The sequence below is a fragment of the Argentina anserina genome, chromosome 2 (genome assembly GCF_933775445.1).
Source record: "Argentina anserina chromosome 2, drPotAnse1.1, whole genome shotgun sequence".
Lineage (NCBI taxonomy): Eukaryota > Viridiplantae > Streptophyta > Magnoliopsida > Rosales > Rosaceae > Argentina > Argentina anserina.
Window position 1 is genome coordinate 16,271,151 of NC_065873.1, and position 22,615 is coordinate 16,293,765.

General features: G+C 35.4%; 4 protein-coding genes across 4 annotated transcripts; 2 read left to right on the forward strand and 2 right to left on the reverse strand.

Moving 5' to 3' along the window:
• Positions 1-2,428: 2,428 nt before the first annotated feature.
• Positions 2,429-4,709, reverse strand: LOC126784880 (UDP-rhamnose/UDP-galactose transporter 3-like). The gene is made up of 5 exons (XM_050510414.1): positions 4,357-4,709; positions 3,634-3,818; positions 3,333-3,533; positions 3,080-3,241; positions 2,429-2,981 (listed from the first exon to the last, which is right to left on the reverse strand). The coding sequence occupies exons 1-5, from the start codon at positions 4,481-4,483 to the stop codon at positions 2,646-2,648; spliced, it is 1,011 nt and encodes a 336-aa protein (XP_050366371.1). The 5' UTR covers positions 4,484-4,709; the 3' UTR covers positions 2,429-2,645.
• A 6,183-nt stretch (positions 4,710-10,892) lies between these two features.
• LOC126784879 (ankyrin repeat domain-containing protein 2B) lies at positions 10,893-14,294 on the reverse strand. Its single transcript, XM_050510413.1, has 9 exons — positions 14,109-14,294; positions 13,968-14,007; positions 13,332-13,519; positions 12,466-12,681; positions 12,220-12,368; positions 11,913-12,093; positions 11,649-11,741; positions 11,403-11,542; positions 10,893-11,289 (listed from the first exon to the last, which is right to left on the reverse strand). Exons 2-9 carry the CDS (start codon positions 13,996-13,998, stop codon positions 11,190-11,192), a joined length of 1,098 nt encoding a protein of 365 aa, XP_050366370.1. The 5' UTR covers positions 13,999-14,007; positions 14,109-14,294; the 3' UTR covers positions 10,893-11,189.
• A 217-nt stretch (positions 14,295-14,511) lies between these two features.
• LOC126784050 (uncharacterized protein At4g08330, chloroplastic-like) lies at positions 14,512-16,085 on the forward strand. Its single transcript, XM_050509553.1, has 2 exons — positions 14,512-14,564; positions 15,743-16,085. Exons 1-2 carry the CDS (start codon positions 14,512-14,514, stop codon positions 16,083-16,085), a joined length of 396 nt encoding a protein of 131 aa, XP_050365510.1.
• On the forward strand, positions 15,213-17,415 carry LOC126784878 (F-box/LRR-repeat protein 12). The gene is made up of 2 exons (XM_050510412.1): positions 15,213-15,352; positions 15,885-17,415. Exon 2 carries the CDS (start codon positions 16,090-16,092, stop codon positions 17,272-17,274), a length of 1,185 nt encoding a protein of 394 aa, XP_050366369.1. The 5' UTR covers positions 15,213-15,352; positions 15,885-16,089; the 3' UTR covers positions 17,275-17,415.
• Positions 17,416-22,615: the final 5,200 nt, after the last annotated feature.

The following is a 22,615-nucleotide window of genomic DNA, read 5'->3' on the forward strand; positions in this document are numbered from 1 at the left end:
ACAATCCTTACCTCTATCACGCCGTGGAAGCACCGGAGGATCGCCGACGAGCTTGAACCAGTCGATCTGGGTTCGGTGATGTGCAGTGAGTCTCCACGACGGCGAGAGACAGTGCGTCGACCTCGGGGTCGACTACAGGAGGCCGTGCGATGCTCACTGTGCTGGCGGTGTGGCTCACGGACGTGTGGTGGTGGAGAATCGACGAAGGAGTGAGATCGGTGAGGGAGAGGGAAAGAGAGAAAAGGGGCTCGGGCCGAGAGAGAGAGAGAGAGAGCGGCGGAATGAAGGGTTTCCGAAAATGGAAACCCTAATTCCTCAATTTTTCCTTTTATACTATTTTCCAAATCAGAAACTAACTTCCGTCGTTAATAACTTTTACCCCCCCCCCCCGACATCCGATTAGATCGCGTCACATATCCACGAACTCGTATCGACGAGCTCTACAACTTTCGTGAAGAAAGTTTTCGCAACCGAGCGACGGAATAAAAGTCGATAAATTCGTTCGGAAACGTAACGTTTTCTTATTAAACGTTCTCGGAACGTTACCGTTTCCGTTTTGTAAAGTTTGCAAACAATCAATTTCATTTTAATTGAATTCATAACCTTATAGAATTCAATTCAATTCAAATATTGTTTTAAAAATCTAGGGTTATTACAGAGCTCTTGCTAGCTCTGAATTCATTTACAATTTGGAGATAATTAAGAGTCTGATTCTGCAATTTTAATCCATACGATGCAGAGTCTCAATTTATCCCTACATCCTTTATGGTCCTTCTGGATAGCTGCAAGAGAATCATGGCAGGAGTGGAGGATGTCAAGCTTGTTCATGTATTCTGAGAGAATGCTAACTGCAGCATGTCTCATGCTCTGAGTTTGATCGCATTTGAAGAGTGAAGACCCTCCTCAACATGTTGTTCATGCTATCCTGGACGATTTAGGAGTTGTAATTTGTAACCAAAGCTAGAAGGATTATGCTTTAATATTTAATTTCTTTTTTCTGCTTGTTTGGGAGATTGTAACAATTTTTCTTCTGTAATTTGCAAGTTTCTAGTCCTGTATCAAAGGCTCTAAATTAGTTTTTCCCATGACATCCACGTCTTTCGTCGCTTTTGGATTAGCAGGATGATTAGGATCTGTGAGTCTCAAAGACTTCACGTAAGGTAACGTAACCTCATCATTGATTGTGCTTGAACTTTGAAGATTTTATGTGTTGATAAAGTTCGAGAGGAATTTGAAAATATTTGTAATAAAACATCTTTGCTAGGATCTGCTTGACATCTCACCTGAGACTGCCGCCATGGCCGAAAGTGTACCACAAGACCACAACGAATTTCGGCCAAACTTCCAAAGAAAACGATCGATGAAATATAATAACATGAAATGGAAATTAAAGCAGTATGCATATAAGCAAATGCATAATATTGGAGATGACAGCATATTCCTTTCCTTCGGTTTTGCTGTCTCCGATCTCATCATTGAGCAACCGACATCTTAGTCTCATGCACATCCACATGTTATTATAAATCAATTTTCATGATTTATGCAAAATTGGGATATAACACAATCATAATCATGTACATTATATGAGATAATGGGATTCTCTTTAGAATAATGGTTGATTTGCAGTTTGGTTGATAATAAACATATGGAAGATTTTATCTAATAGTAAATTTGAAAAGTTCTTACTATAAGGACCTTGTTAGTAACGTGTCGCATTGTTCAATACATAAACATTGTCTTCATATTTGGCTTCTTTCTCAATCTTCTCGTTAGCACTTTTCTCATTGCATACATTGACAACTTCCAAAACCTAAACTTGTTCTTTACTTCATCACTATCCCCTTCTCATTTTTTTTGATCCAAAGTGCGAACGTTAGCCTTGAAAACGGGAAGTAAAGACATTCCATGTGAGTCGCGTGTTCTCCTATCAAATGTTTTACTACTCACTTATGTGTTGATGATAATTGAATTCACGTTCTTACTTGAGAAAAAAGCCTTGTACTGCATCTGTAGTTGTATAGTACTCCTAGCATTACCCAGCATTCTAGTTCTTTGCTACTTATAGCATAGATTGATTCCAAAGAGACTGGATATGAGTCATCTTCCTTTTGTTTTCTTACTCATTAGTTATTACTCATACATAGACCTTTGTCATCACCGGAATCTGGGTAAAAAGTGGTCTCCGACAGTTAAACAGGTAAAGTAGCATAACTAACTGTAAAATGTACACCAACGAATAACGACTTTACTAAAGTTGAAGTCTTTATGTTATTCTGGTTCAAATCTCAGAATTTCATTGGATTCTGGTGATTATTGTCTGTATATCCATGTTGGCTCTCAAGGGAAAACAAACAGTAGCTTTCTTTTCCAGAAGAAGAAAGTATCCGATAAACGACTAATAGTGAAGTGAAAGAATAACACAAAAATCAATTAATTGCACTTCTCAATACTGGAGTCCATATACAAAATATTTTACAACCATTTAACACCTTGTTCAGCCTAAATTTCATTATTAATTTAGATGCTTCCTTGTGCCACAATAAATAGACAAAAAAAAGAACATTTCCTGTGAATAAATAGAATCTGGTGCTACAATTAAAGGATGTGTTGTTGGATGAGTCGACGAAGATGGTACCTTTATAAACCTATACTTTAGCCTCACCATTCAATGGGATTTCCGCAATTCCTTCTTTCAGTGGTTTTAGATCCTCTTCCGTGAGAGAGCTTGGGAGGGAAGTCTTGGTTTGCTTCTCAGCCTCTACCGCCCAACTGTATACTATCATGCCGATAACTGCAAGTGCCATTCCCATCAAGTTCTTGAATCCGAGCGCTGAATCAAAGAGTAGCCACCCCAATGTCAAGACACAGACGGTCTTCATGTGGCCTAAAACCTGGAATGACACGGCTGAGAATCTTCCAATGCAGAGGTACTGACTGATGTTGCAGAATACTGCCAGGGAGCATGAGAGTAGTATGAAAGCCTGAAGACAATGGGTTAAAAGTTCTTAATTAGTATCATCGATCATATATACTCAGGAAGCAGATTTAGATCAAATGGAGTGGCAACACAGGCACTTACAAATGCACCAGAAGTCAACTTGTATTCTGTTACAAGTTTTCCAGTAAGAAAGTAATCAACGAATGGACCAAGAATGAGAAGGGAAATAGCTTGAATCGGAGCCGTCTTGCTGAGCAATTCAAAAGAGCCTACTGAGTATTTCTTCTGTAATGAACCTATTGACTGTTCCCCAGAAAATAACAAGAAAGTTAGATCCACAATATTTCAAGGTGCTTAATTGGCTAACACCATTTGAGAAAAAAAAAATACTCACAATTTGTTGTAATGATGTACACAAGATGGCCACACATGCACAGAGAAACCCTTTGGTATTAACTTTAACATCGGTCACGGTACATATGCCCACACCTATTACCACCACTGCCACAGCGATCTTGACTTCCCTTGAGAAGTTCTTGCCATGAATGATCCACTCCATCACACAGACCACTGGAATCATGCTCAACTTGGATATCTATATAATATACAATAATACCAAAGAAGAATGTCAGAAATCTGAAGATATTTTGTTTTCTCAAAGGAAACTGGTTAGGCTATTTGAATCTGATATCCACCTGATAAAACCCGACAGAGTTAAGCATGAGACTCAAGTTCATCCCTGTGATTGAGGCATTGGCTACAAGTGAGAACCAAACAAGTTCCCAAAGAGGAACATGTTTCGATGCTGAGTACCCAGATGCGTTCGATATGAAACCAACCAATGCAGTAACAGAGAAGTGGAAGCCCGTCAAAGTTGTCGCTGCAAAAAAATATAAACCATAATCAGTTGCAGCAATGAGATCATCACATGAATTAGGGTCCTAGTTCAAGCCTGACTGATGAAAATCATCCTAATCTATCAAAATGCTGTCAGATCTACAGGTAATGATGACAAGTCTAAAAAGGGTAGCCAGCAGAAGAGCAGCCATGAGTGAAAAATAATGGTCCATATGTCCAACCTCACACGGAATATGTCATTGGAATCAAATCAAATTATGTCCCATAGAGTCATTGTCTGAGAACCACCAGTCCAAACACAATGAATCAATAAAACAAAAATGAAAAACAATGTAGTTCATCACCCTCATGCATCCCCAGAACTGCCCCCTTACCACAATTCAATTCATACAATCACACAAAGCTGATGAAAATGAATTCAGTAGAGAACTAAACAACCCCAAGACTAATTGAAAGAAGGAACCCAATAAGGGTAATGAGATTCGAACACCAGATCTGACCTGAAGCCAAAACTAAAAAAGAGGTGGAAGCAAAATTGAACAAGAAGAGAGGGAACTCACCGAAACCAAAGGCAAAGCCAGCAGGAGACATAAGCTGTTTGTTGGCCATGATAATGCCCACGGAGCTCACAATATTCATACCCCACGCTCCCACATCAGAAACTGGAGACTTCTTTTCCTTCTCCATTTTCTCAAACAAACCTGATCAGACCAAAATCCTATGCTCCTCTCTTTCTCCTCACTCTGGATCTTCCCTTCTGGGTTTTCCCAATACACAAAAAACAAAGGGAGGTAGAGACAGAGTGCAGGCTATATTGCAAGCACTCACTCACCTCCGGCAGAGAGAGAAGGAGAAATAGAGAGAGATAGAGGCAGGAGAGATATTAGAGGAGGCTTTGTAATTTGAATATAAAAACAAGCAAAACAGGAATGTAAAAGACAAGGGAGAGAAGGGTAGGCTATAATATATGGGCTGGCTTCATATTCTCTTTCCTTTTGCTTTTGCTGTCTCCCTCAGCAACCTAAGCATGTTACCCATATGGCCTCTCTTCCTCAATCTTACAATTAACAAATAACCACCATAATTATTGCTTTGCCCCCATTAATCTCCTTCCAGATTATTTTTTTACCTCCATCCCCAGAAAATTCACTGTAGGAAACGATTTAACTACAATTTCTTCCTTGTTTTTGCCCAATTCTACAATTTCTTCCTTGTGTTTGCCCAATTATATGCTTTGCATCACCAACCGAAAGATCCTCAGTCATGTCACCTCGTCTCCCTTCACTGTATTATGTAGGGTGTTGCGGAGTTTATAATCTGACATGTTTTACCCTAGAGAGTAAAAGTAAAAGACATTTCAGTCCTTTTTATTTTCATAATGAGAGCTTTTGGTATGTTTAATGATATTTTAAAAACCACCGCAATTAATCTAGCGGTCGAGCATCAAATAGGAACCCTCGGTTCAAATTTTGATCCATGTAGTTATTAAAATGGTCTGGCTGACGGGCACTCCGTTAAAATGTATACTTCAACCGTCTTTAATAATTTTGGTAAAATTTCTTTAAAATGTAAAAATAAATGTTAAAATTTCTAAAAAAAATTATGCTCAAATTCCAACAGTTTCTCCGCATATTTCTACATTTATTACAAGTGGAAAAAATATTATATAATCATATTTTTATAACTACAAATTATTTTATCTATTTAATTTGCTAGTTTGAAATAAATGATTCAACTTTTTTTATTATTTTAATTGGTTGTTATTAATAGTTAAGTTATTGGAGAAAATGTAGCATTTAATGCTCTTGCTTCTACAAAAAATTACAAATTGTTGCAAATTTAGAGAATTTTTCATTCTCTCTCATCCATTTCTCTATTTTGGAAAATGTGATGTATAATCTGTTGGAGTGGAAAAAATTTAATATTCTCTAAAATTTCTCTTTTCTCTAAAACTGTCAAAATTGTTGGAGATACTCTTAGAACATTTTACATCCGCGGAGAGATTAAATTTTAGTCATTGAAACTTGAAACCTTTGAGTTACACTAACTCAATAAAAAGAAGAGTATTTTGAAACGAAATTCTTGAGCCAAAATAATTTGATTAGATTATTAAGTGAGACAAACGATTTACAACCTCAGCTCATAGTTTGATTAAAACTTTACGTGTCTTCTAATTCTCTAAACCAAAACAGTGAACTTTCAACAAAGGTGGAGGTCAAATATTACTATAACAGCGGAGACACTCCATATATCGTCTTTACGTGTGTTCGTGATCTGCATCTTCTTTCTTCGATCTGAATGCGATCTGGAGCATCATGACGCGCTAAATGAAAATGTTAATGGGGACGATGCAACCATTCTGTGAAGGACACGAAGCTTTGATAATGGAAGAAGGAGAGAACTCAGAAGCAGCCTATGAAGGTTGGAATAATAATAAAATAATGAAAGTCTGCAAAATTGACCTCTGAATTGACCACTTGGACCCGGCAACGATTTCTGAGAAGATGACGAGCCCCGAACTATTAGGCAGCATTGCAATTCATTAATCTCTTGCGGTCGTGCCCTTGCCCATCAATCTTGAATATTATTTCTTCATATTTTCATATCTTTGATCCCCTATATTTGACCTGCCTTCAAATTTTAAGGTCTAAATCATATGTACGAAAGTGTAGCCTTAGATAATTAAGGGTAAACATATACAAGCATGTATATTGTTTTTTCATTGGTTAGTCGGCTGATATAGATAAATGATAGAAGTGCAGTGTATGGTAGATTGAAAAAGTTGTCACTTCAACTTTGATGGCATTTCTCCTAAACTATTGTACTTGGTAAGTTTAAATTTTTATATTCTCTAGCAATAGAAGAGGATGGTGTGTTGAATATTAGGTATACATGGGCTGCGTCTTCCAAATTGACCTAATTTAGAACCCCTCCGTCTGCAGCAACAATGCTAGTGACCCCGAGCCTTGACATTTGTAATCAGACTTTTGAAGATAAGCGGCATTTTTAATAAGTAAAGATTCATCCGTTTTTCGATCTTATATTTAGATCTCGACTGTTTAGTTTATATATATATATATATATATATATAAGTATATCATCTTTTGTAACCTTAGTCGTAAAAATTTGTCAAAATCCAGATTTCATATCAAATTTACTGAAGACAATTGATTTGTTTAATTTGTTGATCAAATCTCTTTTGTTGGAAATAGGACATCGAATCCATTTTAAAACTGTGTTTCATGGTTTATAATTGATGACTAAGCGAGGTGTACCTCTTTCAAGTTCAGCATTTTTTGCACATAAAAAGCGGGACAAGACCAATTTGATTTACTATGTCTGATAATCCCTTTACTAAGTAATTCGGTAATTTCATTTTACATAATTCCATTATTTCATGACTATTTTGTATGGGATGAGCTTTGGTAGGGATATTCTTTTCACTAAAATCTTTTGTGTAAGGTAGTGAAACAATATGTTTTTTCTTATGCCAAAAGGTGGTAGGGATATCTCAACATAATTCTTTGATGATTTTTTCTTCAAAGTTTTTGATTTTTTGTTGAAGAGAAGGATTTTGAAGTTGGTTATCAATTCTTTTGAAATTAATTTCTTTCTTTTAAGAAACATGATCTGTTTATTTTTTGATTGAATACAATTAAGAGTTTTTGAAATATTATTTTCTTAAAATGCCTTTTAATGTATGTATTTTAGGATTAGAAAGAAATGTGAATTTTACTGGTTCACCAAAAGGATGAGTGATAATTCCATCGTATTCTGTGGTGAAATGATAAATTAGAGTGATAAAAGGGAGACCCAAGATTACCTTATCGGGCAAGTCCCTTTGGAGGCGTCACCCCTTAGGTGCCCCTTGGATTCTCCACTTTTCAAAAGTGTTCTCTTATAAAATATCTTTATAACAATATAAGGTTAAAATAAAAATCTAATTAGATTTTTTACTAAGAAGAACGAGATTTTAAAACAAATATTACTTTGACAGATGTGGGCTTTAGGATTTCATATTTAATGTCCATTTTTTTATCCATTAACTAAATGTAAAAACTCTTTTGTTTTTGCAAAATATCTTGAAGGGTATTAATCCTTCTTGAATGCAGTTAAGGTATGCACCTGACTCTATTAGGGTTGTTGTTATCAATTGGAAGTCTTTGATTTTGAATTGGATTTGTAGCGTACCATTTTCTAATTTGTATTTGTTTAATGGAATTTATAGTAGCTTGTTGAGAGGCTTCAACCTCAGTATTTAAGAAAAAAAAAGGTTAAGGGGGCATTTTTGGGTGTTGGATTTTAGGAAATTGGCTATTTAATCTAACTAGGTTTAGTTCTTGTTTAATTTCTTTATTGTCATTAATGAGTTCTAAGTGTGACTGTTGTAAAATTTGAATTTAATTTTTATTGTTTTTACTTTATGTTGTAAATCTTGGATTGTCCCTTCTTTTTTACGATTTTTGAATTTGTCGAATGTTGTAATATGACAATTCTTTTCTTGAGGAGTATTAACCATTTTTTCTTGAGTGATTAATTTTGATTTTTTTTTAGGTGTTCTACTTTAAGTTTTGGTCAAAATCAGCTTTATAATTCAATGATTCAAGAAAATCGTTGTAGTTGATTTTTGTATAATATTTCATCTGCAAATTTGTCTGCAAAATTGAATAATTATGTTTATGGGATGAATTTAGAGATGATGAATGTTGAACCCTAGGAATCTAATATTTGATTGGAATAGTTTGATTTTGAAGTAGAAACGACTAGGCCATTGTTTTTTTATAATAGTAAAGAACTGGTGTAGATGTTTACAATGTTGGTCAATTTTCTGGGAGAAAATTAGAACATTATCAATGTAAACAATTGAAAAATGACTGTAAGGGATAAAAATATCATTCATTATATTTTGGAATTCACTAAGAGCATTTTTAAGACTGAAAGGCATCACATTTCCATTCATAATCTTATATATATATATACACCGTAGATCATCTTTGTAAATTTTTGTTTAAATTGAAAATCGTTAAGACATTCATAAATGTGATTTACTCAATTCACTGAAAATTTATACAAGTAATCTACTTATATAAATGGTTCAGATGAAAAACAATATAATAAAAAATAATTTATAATTAACAATTAAGTCTTTAGTACTCAACTAGTCTTTAATAGGGATGACAATTGGAAGGGTAGGGTCAGGGAATTGAAAAACCATACTCATACCCAAGTCTATTTGCATCTTCGTACCTGCCCCGATCCCCGTAATAGGATACTGGGTATTCCCCGTACTCATACCCTTAGGGGATCAAGTTTTCATACCCGCCCCAATATCCGTTAATAACAATTTATTTAAATATATATATAATCCAATAAAATACACAATATATAAAAAGACCAAAATAAAAATCAAGTATCATGATAAAATTATCTCCTTATGTCAAAAATTATAGAAGTTTCAAATACACACCCATAATTATTTAATACACATCCATATCTTTTTAGGTTTCAAATTAAATGGGTAGGATAAATAATGACCAAAATATACCCTTAATTAAGAAAATAAATATTACAATCTTGAAATTTTCAAAAACTAATCATGTGAGAAATTAGGTAAGTTTCTGCAAGGAAATAAATTATATTTGTGTGATAGAGAATTAAGTGGAAATTTTTTATAATCAATTCATCCATTTATTTCTTTCTTAAAAAATTCATAATTTCCAAGTTAGAATGTCAAACCGAGGTAATTTATGTTAAGATTTTATGATCTTTCTCATTTCAATATAATTTAATTTTTCCTCTTCTTCAAAACACAAAATCGACAATGAAGTTGAAGAATAGATAAAACTTTATCAAATAAGAAAGTGCATTTTTTTATGTTTGATAATTCGAAGAACAAGTATATGTAAGATTTTCTTAATAATCAATATTTATGGACCACTATAAATTCAATATATCTGAGTACATACTAGTTATATGAAATATTTTTAAAAATCATATGAAATTATAACGTACCTTGAGTTAATGGTGATTTAGGCACTTTGGGTTGTGTATTTAGTACAAAATTAGAATGAAAAATAAAATGAGTGGTGTATTGAGTAGTGGGTTTGTAATAAGTATTTAATGGAGTGTATTTAAAATTTCTCCAAAAATTATTGCACTTGCAAATAGTCACAAAATATATTTTGACATTTTTCTATTTATTTAATTTGTATATTAATTTATTTGAGTGAATATATATTAATTAATTATATTAAATATATAATATATTATTGGGTGGGTATGGGGATATAGATTGAAATACTATCTCCGCCCCTTATCCGTTTTCGCTATCCGAATAGCGGGGATCTCCGTACCCGTTACCCGATTATACCCAAAACACTCCCATTAGGGTCGAATACATGTGGGTATCATGCCCACGGGGTATTTTTGCCAAGATGGTCATTATTGGAAAAACTTCATTCCAAGACAAGCTATTTAAAATATTTCTCATAGTAGTGGATTGAGTTCAACTGAAGAGCACCAATCGTAAGTTCCAATTGTTGTTAACCTTTATCGTTGGAGGTTCTTAATCAGCTTTGGGCAATTAGATATACATTAGATGGAGGTTAGATTTGAGTTCAGTTTTGTGGTTAGCTCCCCTCCTAAATTAAACCAAAACACAAAGAAGGAAATACAATACTATTTCCCCAAATCACACTAAATTTCTGCTTTATAGAATATACGGTAATTGCCAGACCGCAGAAGTACAGGATTGGCTGGATTTGTCCCAACCTTTGTTTTGCTATAACAATCCAGAAGAAAAACTTGCAAGTTGCGTTTCCAGCAAACAAGATCGGAAAAGAACAACCGGTCTCTTCTCTCTTATAAATCATTGCGAGTCTTTTGGATTTAATCGAACTCGGTGAAGCAACTTATGTTTCTAAATTATTTACAGAAGTTAATTACCGTCTGTTTTTGAATCACTAGAAACCTTCTAATGGCTCATTGGATGCAGTAACTGAGGTCAAAAGGGATTTTACCATAAACATTGTGAACACCATCTACGGTTCAGTAGGTATAGATAAGGTTGGGTAATCAACCTAAACAAAACCAGCAATGGAACAAAAATCCAGCATACATTTTCCTTTCGCATTTACCAATGAGTCGAATAAAAGCACAAACTAATAGTGAGCTGCTTGTAATATAGCACACCACATATTCCATGTCTCCCATCAGAAGATTTATGTTACTATCAAATTCTAACGAATGTAGGAATCACAAAGAGTAAAGATAACATAGACAAAGCAAGGAATGAGTTGCGGTGGTGGTGGTGACTACATCCTCAGGCAGATCCAAGCTTCCCAAAGCGAAACACAAGACACGCCAGACTTGTCACATACCCTGACATGACTATCTAGAGGAAGGCATCCTTCTCAAGCAACTTAAGTACATCGTTTTGGTTGTTGAGCTTGGCAACGTCAATCGGGGTCTTCCCATCCATGTTTGCGAGCGTGCTGCAAATAGAAAAACAAAAGATCGAAAAATAAGTACAGCTAAGTGGGTCGATCATCAAATTTTAATCGAACAGATAAAGATATTTTGAACTTTCAGAGCAAAGTTGGCTTACACAGCTGCGCCATTTTCCAATAGAAGGGCCACACATTCCTTCCTGCCATAACCAGCTGCATAATGAAGTGCAGTGTTTTTATTCTTATCCAAAGCATCCACTTTTGCTCCAGCCTCTAGAAGCACCTGAGCACACTTTGCCTGAAATGAAATAAATAACTCCATCTTAAGACGATATAATATATTGGCTTGCAGAATCCAGAAACTCAAATGAGAGGGGAAAGCTCAACTTTTACAGATATCATACCTCACCATAGCCGCAAGCAAAATGCAACGCTGTCCTTCCTTCTGAATCTTCCTCGTCTTTGTCAGCACCAGCAGCAAGCGCATTTTTCAAACCCTGATTAACAAAGTGATATGTTAACACTACAGCTTTTTCTAACTAAGCTGAAACAAATACCAAGATAGATATTTAAGGGTAAATTCAGAATATATGTGTAGTCCAAGGTGAACTGAAAATCAATAATCATGAAAGCATAGCAAAAGGCTTAACCATAATTCAGTGTTATACCTCCACATCACCAACACTAGCAGTGTGATGAACAATGGGTTCATCCTCAGCTCCAGCATCTTCAGCCTCTTCTGGCGACCAGGGCTTATCCCCTGAAACTTCAGAGGGAGTACCATCGGGCCCAACTGCAAGGCCCATTGCTTCACCCAACTTCTGTAAAACATCCTTATCATTCCAGTATCTGCACAACAGTGTTCCCTCATTTAGTTAAACCAAAGTTAAGAAACAATCAAGCCCAACCCATGAGAAAATGAAAAATATTATAGCTCAAACACCATCATCCTGAAGAAAGTCTAGCTTTTCTAACCTCATCATGGCAGCAGGACCCCCTGTCTCTATCTCTTCTAAGATAGGCTTCAACGAAGGATCTTCTTTGATGCGTGCCATACGCTCCTCAAGCTGATCTTTGTTTGATGGATTTGTGAAACTCTCGAGCATTGTATTCATGGATGGATCCTGTGGTGTTACATAAATAAGATTTTGAAAATCTCTTCCTTGTACAGAACTAAGAAGAATACAAGTATAGTTATGATAGCTCAAAGACCACAAATACCTGCATCAATGCATTACCGAGACGCTCAGCCATGGTCATAAACTGAGGATTCTGCATAACCTGTTGCATGGTGGAATAGTATTGTTGACTATCAAATTGAGGGACACCTTCATCAGCTGCTGGAGCACCTTGAAAAGTTTTCTGAAGTTGCTCTGCCATCTGGTTGAATGAAGGGTCTTTTGCTATCTGTTCAGCTAGTTCCTTGATACTTGGATCCTGTCATTTAAGATAATTGTCAGCAAAATACAGAGGCTAAGTACACTTCAGAACTTGAGCTCTTGATTAGTAAGAGGTTAGTAAAAACACCCTTAAACATCTAAAAGCACCAAATGGTAAAGAGGCGAGCACTTCGGCCATCTAACCAAGTGACCCACAGTGAAGAATTTTCCGTCCCTGACGTATTTTCAAATATACCAAAACAGAATACTAGCATTAAAATAAAATTGTAAAGAAATGTTTCCTCGTGAGCAAACCACCCCAACATGTTCATTGCAGTAATTGGACACAAGGTCAACCACCCAATTCAATATTGAGTCAACATGTCACCTAACTAGCTCACGTCCATTACAGTTGAGTTTATAATGTCATGTCTTGGAGAACATCATACACATTAACCCCATCAAATTTGGTCAGAGAAAGGAAAATTGGAGCAAAAAAGAAAGGCGAGCTACACGAAGCATTCATTGCTTAACATTAAATCAACAAATTGTTTCTGTAATTGTAAGAGAAACTATTACTTCTGTTACGACATAGACATCATTTGTCCCTTTTCTGCCAATCAATTAAATGGTTTACCCCTACTTTCTAAACAAACAAATAAATAAATGAAGGAATAATTTTTAAATGAAGCAAAAGGTGAAACATACATTCAGCAAGCCAGTCATGGCGGAGAAATCAAAAGGATTGGGACCAGCACCTCCGGCTTCTGGGAAGGGAAAAGGCATCCCTCCTGCTCCTGCTGGAAACGGGAACCCTCCTGGTGCTGCTTGTGGTGACTCCCCAGAAGATGTCTCAGACTTGGAAGACTTCTCCTCTTTGGGAACAGTCTTTGCATCTGCTTGTAACATAAATCAAACATGAGAACAGCATTGTTCAAAACTAATCAAAGTTAAATAGATTAAGAATAGATCGGTTCATCACATCCAATTCAAACAAGAAAAGGGAATCAGAACAAATACAGAAACAAAAACAGTTATCCACATAGCCATGGATCAAGCTTCATCCAAAATAAAGCCAAAAGCCAACAATTCGAAACAAAATCACTTCGTAAAAATTGCCATACAAACTTGAAACTCCAAGAAAATTGAACATCAAAGACTACACAACCATTAGCATAAATAGCAAGAAAAAAAATAGTCCTCTCCTTCAAAACCTAAACCAATCCAGTTCTTCACCAAAATACAATTACATATCTACAGCAATCAATTCAATTTCAAAAAATAATATAAAACAGGAATATAGCTAATCAAATGAATAAAGAAACGCAGAAGTCAAAAGCGTACCAGCAGGCGAATCCTTCTGCGCAGAAGCCATAGTGATCGCCTGATCGAACAACAAACGGAGTCATAAAATCACAATCACAATCAAATCAACGATCAAAAACCTAACCAGAATGTACCAGAACGAAGGAGCGAATTGAAAACCTGATCCTGATTCGGCTGGAGCGAGCGGACTGAAGAAGAACCTCGGGAGCACGCAAAGCTGATTAGTGAGAGAGAGAGAGAAGGAGAGAGATGGTTGGCTTCGCCGTAGATGAATCAGAACCCTATTGGAGTTGTAGGGAGTGACGATATATATAAATCATAAAGAAGAGGGGTTTTATCTGATCTGTGGAGTGCTCTCAATCACGGCCACCGATCTTTCTGAACCACTCAGTGGGCCATCTCAATCCTCATCCTAATTCCCCCATTTCTCCAATGTATGGCTCTTTGTCCATTACCCAAATTGCCTACTTGGGCTTCTGGCCCAATCCATTCTGTCTTCTTGTTCAATAATTCTTGGATCTTTTTCTTAGTCACCAAGTTACTCCCAAGTCCTAATCCAAGAATGGCACCAAAGGAAGAAAAATATCCTTGCCCTTTGATAGGAAAGGAAGAAAGGTATATCTTGGGGAAAAAACTGTTACACAACTCTGTCTACTTTCAATGGTTATTTTACCCCTTACTCATAACAAAATAAAGACGGACGACATCTATAGAAACTTATACCGACTTGTTTGGTCTTCCTTGCACTGAGCTCTTTATCAAGTCTTCCATTAAGATGACTACTAGTGTTTGGTTGTTTTAATTGTTTGGATTATAGCTCAATGAGGGTTCTACTATCTTCTGTCCTTGACTTGATGGGATTCAGACCCAATTCACGATTCAACAACACTACAAAAAACTTGAGCTAAATGCCACATTTGTATGAGTTTTGTGGGATTTTAAGCAATGACCACCCCCACCAAAGCCTACAAAATTATGTACGAGTGTTGTAGCATTTGCTCAATTTTTTTGTAGTGCAAGTTGAAGCGGTTCTTAATAGTTAGCAAACCATTGTCTTGAGGGGGCGTAATGGATTACTGTTTGGATCGTGTTCAAACAACAAAAAGTACACTACCTACAGATGTCATAAGACAAATTGTAGCGTAAACTTTGCAAATTTTATATATTTGGATATCAAACTAAATTTTGTAAAATAGTGAAGACGAATCTATACATTTGGCTCAAATAACCTTGCTGTCACCTGAGTTTGATACGCCAAAGCAACCTTGGCCACGATCAAGACTAGCGAATATCCCAAAGACAAGACAGTTTGTCAACACATCCATCATCGAATGGCACCCAACAATTTGATCTGATCGTGAATGAGAGAGGATGTCCCAACCCGCTCCTGACGTATCGTACAGGTGATTCCTACCATTCCTCTGAATCTCATATCCAATTATCCACCCTCATTTCATCTGCTCTCCCAATTTCAATGCTTTATTATATCTTGTTTTCTGGGTTGGAAACTTTTACTGAATACTGGGTATACTTGAGCTTCATCTCAATTGGGCCACTGTTTATACCATAACTTGATCATGGTCTTTACTAATACCAATCTAAGTTGACCATCTCCTAAACATGCATTGTTTGGTCATCTCTTACTTGTTTTAAGGGTAATTGGTACTGATTTATATCTTTGTTGAATTTTTTTGCAATTGTGGGTCTTGGTGGATTGTGCTTGTAACTGGGGATTTACAAGAGTTTTGTGTTTATGCAGAAATTGATTTATTGTTTGAATCCCTTATTTACAGTTGTGGGTCTTGTGGTTACCCTTTGCATTTGTCATCTGTAAATCGTATTGCCTCTGGTTCTGGGATAGGCTCTGATTATCAGAAATCTGTCAAGAAAGGTTTTATTTCCTTCCTGTCGGTTGATCTTAGTCGGTTCACGCAGGTTGATGAGGTAAACTGTTTTCCCGTCTCTTGGGGTCAGCGTTCAAAGACTAAGCTCCTTTGCCGCAAATGTGGAGTTCATATCGGTTATGGATATGGAGACTCATCTGTTCTTTGCGGTTTTGACTCTCCCACCTTGTCTACTTCAGCTTATAGAAAGTTTTCTGTGAAAATTCGAGCTCTGCAGCCCTCTGAAGATTGATAAAATGCTGCAGCAAACTGCATGCAACACTAGTAGTAATGCTCTTACTTTCATTATGGACTTGCCTGATGATTGTCTCTTCTTCATATTTCACCGCCTTGATTCTTGCTCTGATCGAGATTCCTTTGGCTTGACTTGCCACCGCTGTCTTCGTATTCAGAATCTTAGCCGTCGGTCCTTGCAGTTTCAGTGTTCATTTACGCAACTTGACATTTCCTCATTGTCCCATTCCAACACTATCATTAACAGCTCCCATGTTCATAGGCTGCTTACTCGTTTTCAGCATTTGCAGTCATTGTCCCTATCTGGTTGCACACACTTGCCTGATTCAAGCTTGAGCCATTTGGCAAGCTATGGTTCAAAGTTGCACACACTTCGCCTGGATTGCTGTTTTGGTATTACTGATCATGGGTTGTCTGTGGTAGCTACAAGTTGCCCCTCATTACAAGTCATCAGCCTTTACCGCTGTCAAATTACTGATGTTGGGCTAGAAAGTTTGTCTAATTTCTGCTCACTTTTAAAGGATGTGAACCTCTTGTACTGTTATGCTATTTCTGATTATGGGTTGAGAGCTCTTTCACAGAGATGCCGCCAACTTCAGGCAGTTCGGATATCAAATTGTAAGGGTGCCACTGGTATTGGCTTTCACGGCTGTTCCTCGACTTTAGCATATGTAGAAGCTGAGTCCTGTAAGCTTGAGCCAGAGGGCATATCAGGAATCGTCAGCGGAGGTGGGATTGAATATTTGAACCTATCTGGTCTGATTTGGCGTAAAGGTGAGACTGGTTTGGGAACAATTGGAAGAGGTTTTGCCCAGAGGCTTAAGATACTTAACCTCCGGATGTGTAGAACCATTGGTGATGAGTCTATTGTAGCAATTGCACAAGGTTGTCCACTACTTGAAGAATGGAACTTAGCATTGTGTCATGAGGTGAGGATAACTGGATGGTCTTCTATTGGGACGAACTGCCAAAATTTGGAAAAACTTCATGTGAATCGGTGTCGCAATCTATGTGATCAAGGGTTGGAGGCTTTGCGAAGTGGCTGCAAGCAGCTCTCAATTCTATACATGAACGGTTGTGTTAAGGTTACTTCTACAGCAATAGAGTTGTTTAAATGTTATAGGGGTGATGTTACCATCAAGGTAGAAGAAAGAATGTGTATAGGGCCTATGTGGTCATTGAGATGATTGTGTATGACTTATTTGACATGGAGTGTCCCTCAGATTAAACTCGCTTGGACATGGGACTTTAACCTAGTGCTTTCGTGGATGACCTGTGATTCGCTGAAACTGATGATTGATGAAAGTAATAAGAGGTTGTTTGGTCTACTGAATTGTTTTTTGATTCTTTGTACTACACTTTTCATTTGATTTCTCTATGAAATCCAAATCAGAGTGTCGAGAGAACTTTGCTTAGTTGTAGCAGATACTTGCTGAATCATTATTTGCTGAAAAAATAATTGCTGAAAATAATACAAGTTCAATTGTAACAATGTGTCTACTGAAAATAATATGATGAAAATAACCACACTTATTTAAGTCTGCTTCATAGTGCAGATCCTTCTGTGGTTCACAATATTGATCATGCTCAAGGGGAACTAGAAGGATTATCTCCAAATACTCTTTCGCGCAGTATTGAGATCAAGAATGCGATTTCTATTCTCAGTTCTTCGTTTCTCGCTGCCAGAGAAACATAAAAGAGAATTACAGATAATTCTTTATCAACTATATGCAGGTCCTCAGCACCAGATTACAAAAAAATAGGAAAAGAATTGCCCTCACCCTCTACCCTTTCGATCTCCCTCTCCAAATCGTACTCGGCTTCTTGCAATTCTATGTTTAAATCTTCTAGCATGTTATGTTCCTCCTGTACAGGAAACATTGATCATGGCAAACATCAATTCATTTGCATTTGTACAGATCCATTAACTATGATTATGTTTAAAATAAATTATTTTTCAGTCACTATTTTCCGAGTAATAAAGGTTCGATGTTGAATTTACATCAAGAGCGGCCAGATGAGCGAGTTGAGCAGCTTGTTCAATTCGCAATTGTTCCCTCCTCAGTTCAAGGCCTACACATAGAGAAAAAGAATGTGTTAGTATTTGGTAGTAAACTAGTAATTTAAAAGAGAATGCAATAAGGGAAAACTTCTTTAATTTTCATACAGGCGATTATCCTGGCCTGTTCATCCCTTGAAGAGTTGTCGTCAGCCATGTTGCTATCTGTTGCTTTCTTCTGCTGAAAGAACTCAAGAACAATTACAAGCAGATACAGACATTTTGTTTACATTTTAATTGAAAAAGACTTATTGCTTCTCCAATATCTACGTATCTGGAATTACTACATAAATCTGCCGTTTGTATCTCTGAAACTACACATAGAAACAGTACATCACAGAATTCCCTCATTACCAAAAAGACAAATCACTGGATTTTCAAACCATTTTTCTTCTAGTAGAAATGACATCTTTTTTTTTCCCGATTTCAAACTTGTGACATTTGAGAAGTTTTAAATACACACCTATAAACTCTTGATACACGCCCCTATCATTCAATAATTCAAATAATGTATGTTGAATGACCAAAATATGTGCATGTAATAATTCAAAAAATTTAAAAAAAATTAAATTATCAAAATTAAGAATTTATTTTTAGAAACAATTAAAATAAGAAAATTTACAGGGAAATTTAAATTAGTATATATTTTTATGGAAAATTAAGTGGGAGATTCAAACAATCAATTCATTCCTTAATTTTCACTGAAAAAGATCATTTCTATTTTTAGTGTCCCAAACAAGGTAATTCATGAAAAAGAATTATAATTTTTCATCCTTCATTAAATTTCATCTTCATACATTCTTAACAAAGAAATGTTCATCTTCTTCAAACAATCAATTCATCCCTTTCTCATATATATATATATATATCATTATATCATTATAGATTGCAATTTTTTTTTTCAAATTCTTTAACCATAAAAATGATAAACAACATGAAGAATATATATACAAGAATTGATATGCATCTATACGATGTTAATATATATATTAATATTCTATTCACTGTAAAAAGTAGCTTTATATATCCAATAATGACATATTTTGTGATTTTTTTAATCAAGTATATTTTAGGTTTTTTATGTGGTGTATTTAGTAAAAATATTGGAATGAGAATTGAAATAGGTGGTGTATTAAGTATGCGTGTGTATTAAGAGATTTGTGGTGTGTATTTAAAATCTCTCGTAACATTTATGACGAAATTATTTCAATTGACAAACAAGTGACAACTCACGTAAATTCGTAAAGAATGTCATATGCCATTTTGTTAAGATTAAATTCACAGTACACTATTATATGTGACAAATGAGTTGAGTACATACAAACACACATGTACATACAAGCATACAGAAAATTTATATATGTTTATATTCTTGTCATGACATTTAAAAATATATAAAAACTTGTCATTACCTCTTATTGACGATAAATATTGATCGACTGAGTTAACAATACTACAAGTCTAAAAACACCGTGAACGATTGAACTTGATAGAAAAAGATTAAACGTAACACAACTATTATAATTATCATAAAGAAGTTGTTGCAATTGCAACCTATTTTACTCAATTAGAAGAACATATTAGACTACTCACATAGGGGATTGGGGAACAAGACAGGGTGCAATTCACTGCTAATACCCCAATGCTATTTTTCTCTGATGCGGGTGTAGTGCAAACAAGTCCCCTCGTATTTATACTACATTAACACCATATGTGATACCTTCTCATTGGTAATCTTAAGGACATTGTTCTTCCACGATAATGTACATACGTATTTTTCCTTTTCAAATAGGTTTTACATGGAATGAAAATTTCCAAAGAAATGAATAATCGTTTTCTTGGCAAAGTTCATTTTAGGTTTAAAGTTCATACATTGTATTGTATCAAACTCATGCAAATTCTTTTTGTCACTTGCTGTCCTCTAACTCACCTGCCACTAATTGCATATTTTTGCATTCCTATTACATCATTTTATAATTAATAGTGACAGTTGCTTTAAGACTTAAGTTGAACTCATCATAGTGTTTAAGTAAATATCAAATAGAACAAGTATCAATTCGTAGGAGATCTAATCATCTTTGATATTGGTTTGATTTAGGACTAAGTGTATCAAGTTTTAAATGGTAAGTAAATCCATATACAACTCTAAATCGGTAAGTGAGTTGATATTGCATTAGGAATCATTTCTTGAGTTAACTTATGCATCAAGTCAGTATTTTTATGGGAGATCGACTTGATGTTTTGGTGCTCTATATGTAAAGGTGTTTCATCCCTGTTTCCTCTACAAGTTTTAGACAATTCAATGCTTGCCCCATAGATGGTGTCAAAGTGTAGAGGAGGACAGAAGACCAACAAGACTGCTATAGATTCATAAAAAAAAAACAAGACTGCTACAGCTGTTGCTTAGCTGCTCAACTAGAAGCCATGTCGATTGATCTAGTTGAAGGTATGATCATAAACCCTATGTGATGGAGATCATGAAATTGTTCCGATTAGTACTTTAGTGTGTTTATGTTTAGAGTAACGCATTGATCTTGATTAAATGCTCCTTCAAATTTTTTCACTTTCATGATTAATATAATAAAGAAGGCCAAATCAGATTTTTTGGTTTAACAAATTTAATTTATATTCTGAACAAGCCAGTTTTCCTAATATTTTATAAATTAGTGATCATTTCATTAATATTGACATTGAGCATGCTAAGATGGTCATCATCATATCCACCCATTGTCTCGCCATGGACATAACAAGTTTTCGTGATGAAAATACCACACTTACACATGGTGAGCTTCGAAGGTATGCAAAATTCATTGTAAATTATAAAAAAAAAAAAAAAGTCCATCGTTTGAAGAGTGTATTCTTAACTTATTATTTTTTTTTTTTAGCTTTATTTAAGTAAACTTATTTTAGCTACTTGTTATATATTTCTTTTGAAAAACAATTGTAGTCTGTGTTTCATAATCCTCTACTCGATTGGAACTAGGTAGGCGGTGTTTTTGGAACATTCTCTCCTCCAATGCTTATCCTGAGTACTCGAATCTCCCTCATGAGTTCATCATTCAAGGCTGCCAGAAAGAAACGCAGACTCAGTTACTATGTTCATCGTAGGAGTTTACTTAGCTATCAACTAAATGAAAGGTTTCTATGCACATAATGCAGGATTATGCAGCATATAATCGTACAGAAGTAAAGAACATCTCTTGCCTTCGTCCAGTTGTATTTGTTGAACTGATTGGTTCACAGAATTACTCAGCGCCTGGTTTAGAGCATTGAGCCTGTTAAAGTTCCTCTGCTCGATATAGGAAACAAACACACTCAAAATTTTAGCTGTCATTTACTCATTCACATAATCAAATTTGCTCCCCTATACTACTAAAGTTTGCTTTCACCAATAGTTAAGGCTCTTAGTGATGTTGATTTACCTCTAAAGAAGCCACCTGGGCAGTCAGATCACCTCTCCTATATTCCAATAGTTCAATCCTGCGTAGAAGCACTAAAGAAAAAAAAATGTTTTCAGTTTTCCAAGCTTAATTTCTAACTTAGCCAGAAGGAAACAATGAAATGTGTTCAAGCCCTTTAATTTATAACATACTTGTTAGTTGACTTAGTTCTGTATCAGAGTCCGCATCCTCAGTTGAAGAACGTCGACACATGCTGCTATTTCTGCTGATTGAAAAAGGTAAGACTCAGAAAACAATTGCAGATAACTATTAGAGTTCATCGATCATTAATTAAAAGCAGTTAACTATTAGCATTTGATATCAATAATCAACGACTAGGAGAATTAGTATGTAATTATATCCCACTAACTAGGATCAACCTAAAAAATATTTATCTACATGTGATACCGCCATTTAACAACAGTGGCACGTGAATTACTGATATTGTCCAAACTTTTATGGTATCTAATCACAAAAGGTGTCAATATATACAATTTAATATCATTCGGAATCATTCATCCAATTATAATTTGAATTTTATTAGTTACATTTCTAATATGTGATCTCTCCTCTCAAAATAAATACCGATATTTACATTAATAACACCACTATAAGATGGAATTACTTCATCTACAACGTTATTACAATTTTATGAACACATTAATTGTAGTCGGTGTGGTAAATCAGTTTTTTTTTACCTTACATATGCTAGTAAGATTTGAGCACATTGACTCAATGTTTCCGTACCAACCAAGCGCTCACTAAAAAATTTGTGTTTTAATTAACACAAAAAAATTATTAAATAACATATTCACGCATCTTTACGTGTATCAGTGAGGTTTGAACCCATAAATCATTTCAATTATATGTTAATATGTGAAATGGTTGTAGTAGCCTTCGTCCGCTCAAATTAAATTGTAATTTTGGTTTCAATAATTAGTTGCAAATAAATTAATGTATGACATATAGGCAGATAGTATAGACTCCCCACAGCTACAAGACCACAAGTATACAAACAAGCTACATCCT

Bases quoted from the DNA above. Each gene is read 5' to 3' on its own strand.
- LOC126784879 (XM_050510413.1), bottom strand. From the start codon at position 13,998: ATGGCTTCTGCGCAGAAGGATTCGCCTGCTG. The intron at 12,682-13,331 runs GTATGTTTCACC...CTTAAATGACAG, and splicing joins CCATGACTGGCTTGCTGAAT to GATCCAAGTATCAAGGAACT. The intron at 11,742-11,912 runs GTATAACACTGA...TTTGTTAATCAG, and splicing joins CTAGTGTTGGTGATGTGGAG to GGTTTGAAAAATGCGCTTGC.
- LOC126784878 (XM_050510412.1), top strand. From the start codon at position 16,090: ATGCTGCAGCAAACTGCATGCAACACTAGTAGTAATGCTCTTACTTTC.
- LOC126784880 (XM_050510414.1), bottom strand. From the start codon at position 4,483: ATGGAGAAGGAAAAGAAGTCTCCAGTTTCTGATGTGGGAGCGTGGGGT. The intron at 3,819-4,356 runs GTGAGTTCCCTC...ATTTTTTTGCAG, and splicing joins TGGCTTTGCCTTTGGTTTCG to CGACAACTTTGACGGGCTTC. The intron at 2,982-3,079 runs GTAAGTGCCTGT...CATTGTCTTCAG, and splicing joins AGTTGACTTCTGGTGCATTT to GCTTTCATACTACTCTCATG.
- LOC126784050 (XM_050509553.1), top strand. From the start codon at position 14,512: ATGGCACCAAAGGAAGAAAAATATCCTTGCCCTTTGATAGGAAAGGAA. The intron at 14,565-15,742 runs GTATATCTTGGG...CCTTATTTACAG, and splicing joins TTGATAGGAAAGGAAGAAAG to TTGTGGGTCTTGTGGTTACC.